This window comes from Aquarana catesbeiana, linkage group LG13 (genome assembly GCF_042186555.1).
Source record: "Aquarana catesbeiana isolate 2022-GZ linkage group LG13, ASM4218655v1, whole genome shotgun sequence".
NCBI lineage: Eukaryota > Metazoa > Chordata > Amphibia > Anura > Ranidae > Aquarana > Aquarana catesbeiana.
This window is the reverse complement of record NC_133336.1, coordinates 81,157,960-81,172,083: the sequence shown is the minus strand read 5'-3', so window position 1 is coordinate 81,172,083 and position 14,124 is coordinate 81,157,960. Positions and strand designations below refer to the sequence as shown.

Sequence of the window (14,124 nt, the reverse complement as noted above, 5' to 3'; positions counted from 1 at the left end):
TGTGCAAAATTATATGAATGATTAACATTACCAATGTAAGTTAAATACTTAATTGCAAATATTGCTACATTACTAATTGTATTACTGTTAATCAACAGTCATAAAATCAATGTAATAATCAGTTCCCATGTTTAAAATGAAGGTTTTAACCCTATTTAAAAGGCAGCTATAATTTTTTATTATTAATTTATCATTAATAATAATTATAAAGAAAATGCCACTTCATATATTATTGTCCCAGTATTCTCATGATATCCCATGGATACACACAGGGACTGCTTTACTTACTTCACCTGAACCAGTGTTCACTTTAAGCTTGGCTAAAGCTAGGGCTACACTGGTGATTAAATGTATTTGTTGCTGGGAGATTTAAAGGTGAAATACAGGCAGATATAAAGGACACAGATTCATTCAATTCTGTATCCACGAATATAAATTTACCCTTATTTTTTGAAGCAGTGCAAAAACAAAAAAAGTCAGATGTGACAACCTCCAGCAGTTCCTGTAAAGCAGAGCTCGAAGTGAAAAAGGAAGAAGCAGCACTGAGAGCATGCTGATAGGAGGAAAAAACAGTGACAGAGAGATGATCTCACCACTGTTCTGCTTCTCCCTAATTTGCCAGAAAAAGGGAAATTCCATGACAGCCTGGGCTTAAAGGATTGGATTATGCTGGTTATCATTCAATGCAGAAAACTGAGGACAGTGGAAGCAAAAAGTACTTATTTTTTCATTTTATTTGTAATAGACTGTTCATTTTTAACTGGAAGTTTATTGGCAGCATCCACATTTACGTTGTGTTTACATCTATGTGTTGATATGAACATAATAGGAAAACAAGTAGTTAATTTTCTCAGTAGCAAAAAGATTTAATCGCCAGTATAGCCCTAGCCATAATCAGGCTGTTAGACCTAAAACTGAGTAACCAGGCCATTTTAAAACCGCTATTTTCAGGAACAGGTGTAATGTGATTAGTGTCCAAATATGTTTGTATAGGCACTAAAACATAGGTGCTCAACCTGTGGCCCTCCAACTGTTGCGGAACTACAAGTCCCATGAGGCATCGCAAGGCAGACAGTTACAAGCATGACTCCCAAAGGCAGAGGGATGATGGGACTTGTAGTTCCGCAACAGCTGGAGGGCCACAGGTTTAGCACCCATGCATGAAAGCACTCATTTTGTAATTAGCCAAAACGAACCTGTTTAGTAGCCTTAACAGCACTGATGCAGAAGTCCCATTTTACACTTTCTTCTTAGCTTCGCCATATGCATATAGATCAAACATGCCATTGTACTGATTTGACTTATTAAATAGAATTACATATGTTCAAAAAAGTTAAGCATATTTTAAAAACAAAGAGACTGATAGGACTCTAGGACAAAGCACAATGTGTAGCATGGCGTGCAAATATTTGTTGGTTTAACTTATTCTGTCTGCTTTTAACTGGTAACATCTGAAGTGTTACTAAACTATAAAAACATCTTTACCCTGGGCATCCTTCTATTAAACGGACCAGTAAATACTATGAGAACAATCTAAAACTCTTAAAAAATAGTTGTGATTTACAATTGAACTACAGTAAACAAAACATACAGTAGCTCTAACAAATTTACAATGGAAGAATAATTTGAAATCCAGGGAAATCCCTTAGGATTCTAAACTAAATATAAATAAATGCATACAAAATCATGACATTACTGCTTTTGCTACTGCGGCAAAAAACATTTAACGCTACAGTTTGTATTCACAGTTCACAGTTTGCATTTCATTTTTTTTTTTTGGCTTTTCTAACATTGATAGCATAGTGAGCACACACACTTCTGAAGGTTGAAGGTTTTTTTTTCCTGTATTTTTTCTTTCCCAAACCCCTTTTTGTTTTTGAAGACTGAGAATGAGCAAGGGCGTAGAACCTCCCTAGAAAAATTCACTCGCAGTGTGGTAAGTCTTGGAGGGGTCATATTTCAATTTTTTGCACACTTAAGCTGTCAAATAAAATAGAAAATACCAGTGTGTTGTTGCTTGCAATTTTGTGATTCTACATGTGATTACATTTTCATTTATATTGCCTATTTTGTCAGAATGTTTTTGTGATGTCTGGTTTGCCTATGTAAAGTTTTCTTTACTATAATAGTGCTGAACACTATTAAATATTTTATCACAAACTTAATATAAACAAGTTTTGTACTTTGCTTTTACATAAAATTTTAAATATATAAGTTTATCTGCTCTGTAGGAATATGAACATTTTGCCATATCTGTATGAGTTTATCTGAATGCATTTATGAAATGTATTTTGGTAGTATAAATGCATATGCTTACAATGACCACACTACTGAGATCTACGGAAAAAAAAACACAGCTGAAAGTATAATACAAGATGTTACCATAATACATGAAAAATTTGCAAGATGTGACCTATTATCCGGATTACAGAAATGCTTTTAATTGCTACTTCTTCTATGCGGTACTTCATTCATAGCCTTATATCAAGGGAATGCTTTCCTAAAGCAAATACGCTGCTCATTATGCAAGTGGAATTGCACTCTGCAAGGGAAATTTCCCCAGAGCTTGGTGAATGTAGTGAAAGTTTACCTTGCAAAGAATACCCAATCATGTGCAAGGAAAGTAAGAAAAAAACATAATTTTGAATTTCACATGATTAGATGATGGAAGTCAGCAGTGCTTCACTTCATTCACTTAGTTCAGGGGAAAATTCACTTGCTGAGTGCAACAGAGCTGCAAAGTGAACAGTCTATATGCCTTTAGTAAATCAATCACCAAGAGTCTAATGGTATCAGTATATTAAGTAGAGATCTCTCACCTAAAATATCCATGGACTATCATGGACTGTTTGGGGTTGGTTTACTAAAGGCAAATAGGCTGTTTACTTTGCAAGGACATTTTTCTTAGCTTATTGAATGTGGTGAAAATTCACTTTGCAAAGAATACCCAATCACGTGCTTGCACATGATTAGATGATAGAAGTCAGCAGAGTTTTACCTAATTTAATAGAGCTAGGTAAAATTCCCTTGCAAAGTAAAAAAATCCCTTGCAAAGTGAATGTTAGGTTTGCCTTTAGTAATTTAACCAATTTATGTCAGCAGTAGTATATGTGAACTCTTCAAGACACAGTTGTGACACAGCAAAAAAAAAAAAAAAAAAATAAGGCTGGCAGCAAATGATTAGAGATATAGAATAGATTAAATGGTGCAGGTAACAGACTGGCAGAAAAAAATCAAAGATCACAGGATAAATTAATGCGGTTGTAAAGGCTGAAGGTAAAAAAAAAAACATATTAGGGTAAAAAACCCTTCTATTACCTGATCTCGATCCAGTGCTGTACCCGAGAGCAACAGTACTGCTTTCTCTCTCCTTCCTCATGGCCACATCCTTATTGCTAGTGAAATATAAATGTCTTCTGTTTAAAGATGGCACCCAAACATACTGTATGTGGCATTAGTAATACATATTGGAAGCACATGGAAATGTACTATTTATCTGCAATGGAAGAATTCATATATGGAATCTCCAATTGTGTGTGTGATTGAGGTCAGTTTGGTCTTAAGTAGGTGATGTTTTTTCTTCTTTTTTTTCGATTATCCATAGGGTTTTGTATGAAAATAGGATGTCCTGTTGGAAGAGAGACATAAAACCATACAGAAAAAAATAGCCTATTCATGGTACACTTAATAAGGCATAGATCCTAAAGAAGTGAGTCTCTCACGAAACACATTGGTTCTAGATGCCAAACACCATTATATTGATCATATACATGAACCCTGTATTTTTAATCATATTCTTTGTCCTATTTGTAATTTTTAGAATTATGTAATATTTTTTTTTTTTAATCCTGTGATTTTTCAGTTACACATATTAAAGTGGAGTTCCACCCCCCCCAAAAAAATTAATTATCGTGCTTAAAAAAAAAAATAAAAAAAAAAATTTGGAGAAAATTTTTTTTTTTACTCACCTCTAAATGCCTGTTGCTAGGAGGTCCGCGGCGCCGCTCGCGCATGCGTAGTGGGTGCCCAGCTGTGAAGCCACAGCCGGGCGCCCACAGTTACAGTGCCGGCGCCGCCAAGCGGAGGGGGAGACAAGCGGGGCTTCGATCCCCCGCATCGCTGGACCCTGGGATAGGTAAGTGTCTGATTATTAAAAGTTAGCAGCTGCAGTATTTGTAGCTGCTGACTTTTATTTTTATTTTTTTTTATAATGGGAACTCCTCTTTAAGTTCCACTTACCTATCCTAGCTTTTTTTGGCAGAGCTGGGTTTATTTTTGTATATTCCCAAGTTTATTTATTTAAGTCTATTTACCTTCCTCACACTCCAGCACTGTTCCTTGTTTCCTCCTCTGTCCAATGGCAGCGGTCCTCATTGGGGAGAATGGCAATGCCCTAATGTCCTAGGGGGCATGTCATGTTGTAGGCTGGACTCACAGTGAGTAATGCTAAAGTCCTGAAAGTATGCCTGCCCCCCCCGCCGCCAGTGCAAGAAGGGGAAGCTCCTGGAACATCACTTGACTGGTTAGAAGACTGCATGAAAAGGGTAAGTATATGGGTTATATGGGGAAGGGGGGGGTGTAAAAATCCTGCAGTTCGGCTTTAATCCAACATTTGTAGCTATGCCAAACTATTTCAATTTTTATAGGTTTTTAGGGATCTTAGTATCCCACCTCCAACAAACACGCTCTCAAACAAATATAATAACCCTCAGCAGAAACACAAATATTTACAAATATGCGGTGGTAGATTTGTATTGTATTTTACGCCTAAAATGTTTGTGCTTACCATGGGACAATGGGGTTGATTTACTAAAGGACAATATACTGTGCACTTGCTCCAGAGCTTGGTAAATGAAGTAAAGTTTCACTTTAAAAAGAATACTTAAAGTGTTTGTAAAGTCTTGTTTTTTTTCCTATAAAAATAACAAATATGTTATACTTACCTGCTCTGTTTCAGTGGATTTGCATAGAGGAGCCCGGATCCTCCACTTCACGGGTCGCTCTTCTGTCATCCAGGCCACTCCCTCCTGTTCAGTGCCCCCACAGAAAGCAGCTTGCTATGGGGGCACCCGGGCCAAGTCACAGCTCCCTGTGTCCATTCAAACATGAAGCCCCGACCCGGCCCGCGCTCCTCTCTCCCCTGATTAGCTAGGTGAGTTTGATTGACAGCAGTGGCAGCCAGTGGTGCCGCTGCTGTGTCTTAGCCAATCAGGACGGAGAATCTCGGACGGCTGAAAACCTCGTGGACATCGATGGACAGAGAGGGACCTCAGGTAAGTGTGAGGGGGGCTGCTGCACAGAGAAGGCTTTTTATCTTAATGCATAGAATGCATTAAGATAAAAAAAACCTTCTGCCTTTACAATCCCTTTAATCACACGCAAGGAAAATAAAAAACAGCATTTTTGTTTGTACGTGATTGGATGTTAGAAACCAGCAGAGCTTCCCCTCAGATCTAGAGCAACTGCACATAAAGTGCACTTGCGGTGTACAGTATTTTTGCCTTTAGTAAATCAACCTCACTGTGCTTTATATTGTGCATTATCCTTTCCATTTTATTCCTTGCTACCCACCAGTGGCAGCCCGTACATTAGGGGTACCCGGGCGCCGCCCCCTCTCTCCTCTCCACCCCCTATATGCAATGGATAGATTCATGCATCAGCATGAATTTATCCACGGCCGCCACTGCTGCCCCCTATTCATGTGTCTGGCCCCTTTCGGGTCACCGGGCACATGAATTACATTGGCCAGGTTTTTTTTAAGCCCCTGATTAGAGCCTAAGGCTCTAATAGGCTTCAAAATCAGGTGGTCTCGGGTTGCAGAGGATGCATCCGAAGCCCACCCAGGTGTGTTGCAACAGCAAATGAATATTTGCTGTTGCAACACTGATCTTCCTCCCAGGCCAAACGGGAAGCAGGTATGAAACCCGTTTCCTGATTGGCCAAAACGTCAGGTGTCCCTTTTGGATGCCTAGCGCCAGGAGGAGCAGAGAGAAGACGCACCGCAGAGAGGACTCCAGCAAAGTACACCGGAGCCCACCACGCTGCTCTCACCGTCTGCATCCAGGGTAAGGACAGCGGGTGGTGCAGGTGGGGTGTTAACGCTAGTTGTAATAGTGCCAGCCCAGGGGGTTGTTTGCCACCCCCCCCAAAAAAAAACACCAGTCGCCACTGCTACCTACAATATTTTTAGGATTCTTCATCAGCACCAAAGTTCAAAGGCATCAGTGCATTTCCTGCCTTGTTTCTTCATTGTCTGTCTTTCGCACCCTTGTAGAGTGACCGAAAATGCCAAAGACTGGACTTTTGTGATCTTTGTACCTACAGACACATCAGTGAAGCTCGTTCCTAGGTTTTTTATTCTTGCTTTTGGAAAAAACAGTCTGTGTCACAGTTCTTGACTGCTGGATCCTTTGTTGTTAATAATTGATTCAATAATACTAAAGCTATCTACCATTTCTACGTCTTCCCTATCAGTTCTAAAGTTGTTTTCTTTTCTGCTGTCATAACTTTGGTTTTCTTGGTATTTAGCTGAAGTCCCATCTTTTCAATCAATTTTTTTAGCTTTCTTTATGAAACTTTTGATGGTATTAAAGACAATCAAAGATTGTTGATGTTTCTTTCACCATTCTTGAAACCTTTGCCATCTTCTTCAAACCCTGTTTCTCTCATTTAATGTTCAGCATACATGTTAAACAAGTATGGTTAGTGTATTCAGCCTTATCTACATCTTTGTCTATCTTGGACCAGCCTTTCAAAAGGAATAATGAGATGTTCAGTTACACCCATATTTCTGAGAACATTTAATATTTGTACTTGGTCAACACTGTGGAAGGCTTTGCTGTGATCAGTAAATCACATTTTGACTTTCTTCTCATACTCCTTGGCATTTTTGATTATCCAGTGTGCATCTGGAATAATTTCTCACCTTTTTTTTAAATCCAGCTTGTACATCTACTGTAGTACACATGCTATTGCTGCTCTAAGATGAGTCCGCACCCGGCCTATGTGGTCTGTGAGTCTGGGTTACAAGCCCAGTCGCAACTGTAGTCATTCAAGTGCTATAGTGTGAAACACGTTAACCTCTTCTCTCCCCTGTCTGTACATCTGTGTTGTTTCTACATGTGGTATTACAATAAAGGCTATTTTCTGGATCTTCAATTGGGTGTGCAGCCATCCAGATCTTTGTTACTTGTACATGTACTAGTTCTCTTTTAATGTAAGGTTTTGTTGAATAACCTTTAGCATAATCTTGCTGGGGTGTGATATGAGGAAAATTGTTTGAGAATTTGTGCAGTCTTTCATATCTCTTTTCTTTGGTATTGAAATATAAACCAATCTCTTCCATTATCCTGGCCATTTAGTGGTTTTCCAAACTTGTTTGCATAAGTTCATTAGGATTTTCATTGATAATTCTTCAGTTGCTTGCAGGGATTCTGATGGCAACGTTATCAATTCCTGCGGCCTCCCTTTTCAACAGTGATCTAAGCACCAATTGGACTAGTCAGTTCTCAGAAAAGTGTCTGTTATTTATGACTTTTCTATAAAGGTTTTTTAAATTATCTCTTCCATCCTTTGGTTTATCTTAATTCCATCAGTGATTATTTTCCCATAGACAATCTGGAGCATATGCACTTTGATTTCATGGATATTCTGAAAGGTGATCCTTGTTTTTCAACTTTTGTTTTCATCTTCAATGTCTGCACAAATATGGTTGTAATATTGGTCCTTATCTTTCTTGGCATCTCTCTGCAATATATGATTCAGTTTTTTTTTTTACAAGATTGTTATCTTTCTTGACTGCAGCTTTTCTTCAATTTTTACTCAATCTTCTGTCTTTCAAATCAGTTTCATTGTCTTTTATTTATCTCCTTTATGATAACTCTGAATTTAAAGAGGAAATGACAGCTGCTACTCCCAACCAGCTCATGTGAATAAACAATGAAGATGCATCAGGGTGTGATTTGGTGGAGACATGTAGGTTGTGGCCACTCTTCATTGTTTATTCACCTGGGCTGACTGGGAGTAGCAGCAACCCTTTCCTCTTTACTAGGGATGGTCCCAATGTTCGAGTCGAACATAAGTGGGGCAAATAAGTTCACGGCAAATTCGAGATCGCAGTGCACTGATGGCTGCTGTGAGAGCCATGATTGGCCAAAGGCAGGATGTCTTTAGCCAATTATGGCTTAGGGAGCTAAGTCCACGCCCCACACTATATAAGGCTGCTTACACAGCGGCCGTATATAGTGTTATAACGTGGAGATTGAGAGAACGTTAGCTAGAAGCAAGTGTATTGAAGTGGCTAAGGGGAACCCTATGACAGAATTAAGAAAAAAAAAAACGGCATGGGGTCCCCATGGGGTCTAGTATAGATTTTAAGGGGAACTGCACGCCATTTTTTTTTTTTTTAAACTGCGTGGGGTCCCCCCAGAATCCATACCAGACCCTTATCCGAGCAAGTAACCTGGTAGCTTAGGAAAGAGGGGGGCGAGCGAACGCCCCCCCTCCTGAACCATACCAGGCCGCTTTCCCTCAACATGGGGACGGTGCTTTGGGGTCCACCCCAAAGCACCTTGTCCCCATGTTGATGGGGAAAAGGGCCTCGTCCCCACAACCCTGGCTCAGTGGCTGTGAGGGTCTGCGGGTGGGGGCTTATCAGAAATCTGGAAGCCCCCTTTAACAGGGGGGCCTCCAGATCCCGCCCCCCCATGTGAATGGGTATGGGGTACATTGTACCCCTACTCATTCACCAAAAAAGTGTCAAAAAGTAAAAACCACAATTGGCAGTTTTTGACAATTTCTTTTTTTAAATAGAAAACAAAAAAAGTGTCCCGCCATGTCCATTCATGTTCAATCACACCACTCAACGGACCCGACAAATAGAAGAAAAAAAAGTAGCTCTGCCTCAAAGGGAGGCCTCCCGCCGACTGCTCTTTCTTGGCTCTGACCACTGTTATATAGGCAAGAGTGGGGCCACCCGGTGATGTAACCGAGTGACCCCACCCCCTTCTGACATCATGTGACGTCATCCAGTTACATCAGCGGATGACCCCGCCCTTGCCTATATAATAGCTGTCACAGCCAAAAGATGACAGCAGTTGCCAGGAGGCCTCCCATGGATGCAGAGTTTCTTCATGTTTTTTTTGCATTGATACATGTCCCTTGGGGCCAGGGCCCTTTTTAAGGCAGGGAAAAAGGGGCCCTGTCATTGTTGTGGGGCCCAAAGCAGCTGCCTCATACTTGCCAACTATCCTGGTTTAAATTCCCTCATCCCTTGAGGTTTTGGTCCCGTGCTGTGTCCCAATATCTCAGTGTGAAGTGCTGCTACTAATGCTGCCCAGCTCTGCTCTTTTGTTGTGTACAGAGGACTCACCTGCAGACCCTGTGTTTACATGTAAATTACTGGCATTCATATGTAAATAGCGGCAGCCGGTGGCATTGATGTGTATATCTTGCCCCCCTGAGGTCATATCCATAGTAATCTCTAGCAGCCAATCAACAAGCAGAAATCATGTGCTGTAACCTCTAGCAACTAATCAATGAGCCGTAATGTGTGCTGTAAGCTCTAGCAATCAGTCAGTGAGCGGTAATGATACACTGTAACCTCTGGCAACCAATCGCAATACCTGCCTGATCTGATTCAGTAAACTGATTTTGAGTCTAGCTGCTATTTATTGTATGTCTCAGAGCAGGTGGAGAGCAAAACTGCATGGGGGGGGTCCCCAAGAAAAGTTTTGCCCAGGGTCCAATCAATATTAAAGACGGTCCTGCCTGGGGCAGTACCCATGTCCCCATACACTTTTCATGGCAATAACCTGCATATAAACCTTTAAAATGAGCACTTTCGATTTTTCATGTTCGTTTCCCATAGGCTTAAATAGGGTTCGCATGTTCGCTCAAACTTTTTGCCTGTTCACATGTTCCGATGCGAACCAAACGGGGGGGTGTTCAGCTCATCCCTACTCTTTACATTTACTAACCCCCTGGATTGGTATCAGGACAAGCCTGCACCCCATGTTCTGGGACACAGGGATATGCTTTCACCTCCACTTTGAGCAGTCAATTATGTCTAAGATAGTATCTTGGAAGATGGATCATTAAAAATGTGTTTTTGTTTTTTTGTAAATACAAAGAAAGGGGTGTTGTTCTGCTAAACAGATATTATACAATACTAAAAAGTGAATAAAACAATATGTGCATAAATGACAAAAAAGGAACTGATAAGTGCAACAAACTATGGGGTTGATTTACTAAAGGCATTTACTAAAGGAAAATCCACTCTGCACCACAAGTGCACTGGAAAATGCACTTGTTAGTGCATTCCCTGTAAATCTGAAGGGAAGATTTGAAATCAGGGAAAGCTCTGCTGATTTTATCATCCAATCATGTACAAGCAAAAATGCTGTTTTTTATTTTCCTTGCATGTCCCCCTCAGGTCTACAGCGACTGCACTTCCAAGTACACTACCAAGTGTACTTGCAGTGCACTTGTAGTGCAAAGTGGATTTGCCTTTAGTAAATAAACCCCAATGTGTACTAATAGTATAATATATATAGCATTACTTTGAACAATAAAGTGTATTCAAATCCAATATCCAATCATTTATTGGACACACTAATAGTGATAGTGATAATGAAATACACACAAAATAGTAACTTATAAAACAATATATATGAATCAGTCTCTTCTTAAAACAACCACTATTAAGAAACTGTGACTTCTTCAGTGCTCATAAAGGCTTTCCACCATGCCAGTTATAGATGTGCTCATGAGTAAAACACACGTGCCACCACTGTTCTCTCTGGACTCTCACCTCCAATTATGAATAGAAGATGCCAGTGCATGAGTGAAATAAGTATCTAGCCCAAAATCATGGGTTGCATTTGTCTATTTGCAACCCATTTATGAATGTAAAGACTGTATGTGTTTTCACCGCAAGTAAGGTTAAAGTTTTTACTCTCTTTTTAATAATAGATGTGGATATGTGTACACAAACCAGTGGAAAGGAAACATAGTAGTAATTTATAGCTATAGGTAGCAAATCCACTTTTCACCTAATTGGTTATTTTGTTGAACACTTGGTTGCATATGATTTTCACAAAATGTACTCATGAGCAAACTGCCTAAAATTTCAACTGCAGTTTTATATACCATCATTTCTGTACTCCTTTTCACTTAACTATATGTCCTCCACCTTCAGGGATAGTAGAAACTTTGATTTTAGTGACAGTTAGACATGTGCGATTCGGTTCCTTTCGTTCTGAATAAACATTCAGACAATTTTTTTGTTATCCGTAGATTCGGATATATCCGAATACCCGAATTACAGTATAAACAAACTTAACTGAATGCTCCGAATAACTAAAGGAAATTCTTCTGAATTTCGAATTGAAATTCAAATCGAATTTACATCGAATTCCATTTGAAATAGAACTGTAAACATTTTTCTGAAATCAAAGACTATGAGGTTTATTTACTAAAGGCAACTCCACTTTGTACTACAAGTGCAAAGTGGATTTGCACTTGTAGTGCAAACCATGGTAAATCAAGCACATGTGTGTTATTAAAGTACCATTTCGAAATAATGTTGTTTTAGTTAAGCCAAAGGTGATTTAAATTGTGATTGCAATCAAAATGTACATTAAATGTAAACATTTCAGCTACTGCATTTGAATCGAAAAAAAAATGTAAAAATTTTATTTGATCGCTTCGAAATGTATCGTTTTAAATCGAAAAAAATCGTTAAATACAATAAAATATGTAGAACGAATTCCGAATTGAACGAATCAACCAAATCTACCAAAACTAAATAACTAGATTAACGAATCTAAACTAAACAAAACACATTTTTCGTCATGCACATGTCTAGTGACAGTGCAAGTACTGCCACTAAAATCAATAGATATACTCATAAGAGTATAGATGCTCATAGTGGGGTGGAAGAGGTTTTACAGAGTTGTGCCACCAGTTCTAAAATTAATTAAAAGGATAACTGATAGACTAAATAAAATCAGACCTATCCTGCAACAAATTGTACTGTAGTTTACAACATTTGCAGCACCAGTTTTCATTGCCTCCTTATGATTGTGGCATTTCTTTGCATAATATTAGTATTCTTTGTTAAAAGGAAATTTTAATACTTTTGGGCAGGGCTTTTTTTTTTTTTTTGCTGAAACCTGGCAGAACTCCATTCTGCCACCTCCAGCTCTTGCCCTCTGCTCCCCGCTCACTACTGCCATTTGTTAATACAGAAGTGACAGCTTGTCTCCCAGCAGCTCCCACACATCTGTTTTCCTGAGCGGCTGAGTGCAGGGCAGGGAGTGATGTACGTTCCTTGAGCATACCTCCCAACTTTCTGAGATGGGAATGAGAGACACCTATTAGCAAAAGTATGTGGGCATAGGACACACTCCCTGCCACGCCTCCTTAACCATTGCTTACTGGGCACTTAAACTTCCTTCCAGCCCAGGCCAATTTTAAGCTTTTAGCGCTGTCACTCTTTGAATGACAATTGCGCGGTCATACAACACTGTATCCAAATGAAATTTTTATAATTTTTTCGCATAAATAGAGCTTTCTTTTGGTGGTATTTAATCACTGCTGGGTTTTTTATTATTTGCAATAATTGGGAAAAAAAAACAACAGTTTTGTAGTTTGTTATAAAATTTTGTAAACAGGTATTTTTTCTCCTCCATTGATGTGCACTGATGAGGCTGCACTGATGGGCACTGATAGGCTGCACTGATGGGCACTGATAAGGCGACACTGATGGACACTGATGAGGTGGCACTGGTGGCCACTGATGAGGCGGCACTGGTGGACACTGATAAGTGGTACTGAGAGGTGGCACTGATAGGTGGCATGATGGACAGTGGTGGGAGGCACTGAAGGGCATTGATAGGTGGCACTTTAGGGTACTGATAGGTGGCACTGAAGGGCACTGATGGGTGGCACTGATGGGTGGCACTGATGGGCACTGCTAGGTGACACTGATAGGCAGCACTGATAGGTGGCACTGATGATGAGGCACTGATTGGCAGCACTGATGGGCATTGATAGGTGGCACAGGTGAGCACTGGTAGGTGGCACTGGTGGGCACTGATTGGCGGCATTGCTATGCATTTGCAGGTGGCACTGGTGGGCACTGGCAGGCAGCACTGGTGGTCACAGATACTCAGCTGATGTCTCACCCTCTTCGGTTCTTTGATACAAGCCAGTGATCGGATTCTTTGCTATCAGCGCAAGCAGAAAAAAAGCCAATTACCGATCTTTTGTTTACATCATGTGATCAGCTGTCACTGGCTGACAGCTGATCATGTGGTAAGGGGCTGGGATCTCATTGACTCGGTGATCACAGAGCATGCCGTGCATGCCCCGGGGCAGTGCGCGCAGGCAGCTCATGCAGGGGAGGGCATCTCTTGACGGCCTCCCGGCATCTATGGTCCGTGCTGTAGCCGTCAAAATTTTTACAAAAATGTGAGGGGTGTACTCACATTTGTGAGATACTGTACATATACAGTATCTCACATTTTTGTAAATATTTTATTATATCTTTTCAATTGACACTTTGCTACAATGTAGAGTAGTGAGTGTACAGCTTGTATAACAATGTAAATTTGCTGTCTCCTCAAAATAACTCAACACACAGCAATTAATGTCTAAACTGCTGGCAACAAAAGTGAGTACACCCCAAGTAAAAATGTCCAAATTGGACGCAATTAACCATTTTCCCTCCACGGTGTCATGTGACTCGTTAGTGTTACCAGGTCTCAGGTGTGAATATTGCTCTACATAAAGATGGCATAGGCTATAATAAGATTGCCAAGACCCTGAAACTTAGCTGCAGCACAGTGGCCAAGACCATACAGTGGTTTAACAGGACAGATTCCAGTCAGAACAGGCCTCGCCATGGTCGACCAAAGAAGTTGAGTGCACATGCTCAGCATCATATCCAGAGATTGTCTTTGGGAATTAGACATATGAGTTCTGCCAGCTTTGCTGCAGAGGTTGAAGGGGTGGGGGGGTTAGTCTGTCAGTGCTCAGACCATATACCGCACACTGCATCAAAGAGGTGCTGCAGCAGCAGAAGTCACAGCAGCACCAACTGCAAGGAGAGGAGTGTTACAG

At 40.3% G+C, this 14,124-nt stretch overlaps 1 protein-coding gene across 2 annotated transcripts in view; it reads left to right on the top strand.

Annotated features, from left to right (window-relative positions):
- Positions 1-14,124, top strand: part of RGS6 (regulator of G protein signaling 6) — a 905,069-nt gene that overhangs the window by 870,952 nt on the left and 19,993 nt on the right. The window contains exon 17 of one of the 2 annotated variants that reach the window (XM_073609698.1): positions 1,883-1,936. The exons of the other annotated variant lie outside the window; for it this stretch is intronic. Within the exon in view, the coding sequence (XP_073465799.1) occupies positions 1,883-1,936 (54 nt within the window). The remainder of the gene's footprint in view (positions 1-1,882; positions 1,937-14,124) is intronic. 2 annotated transcript variants of the gene reach the window in all.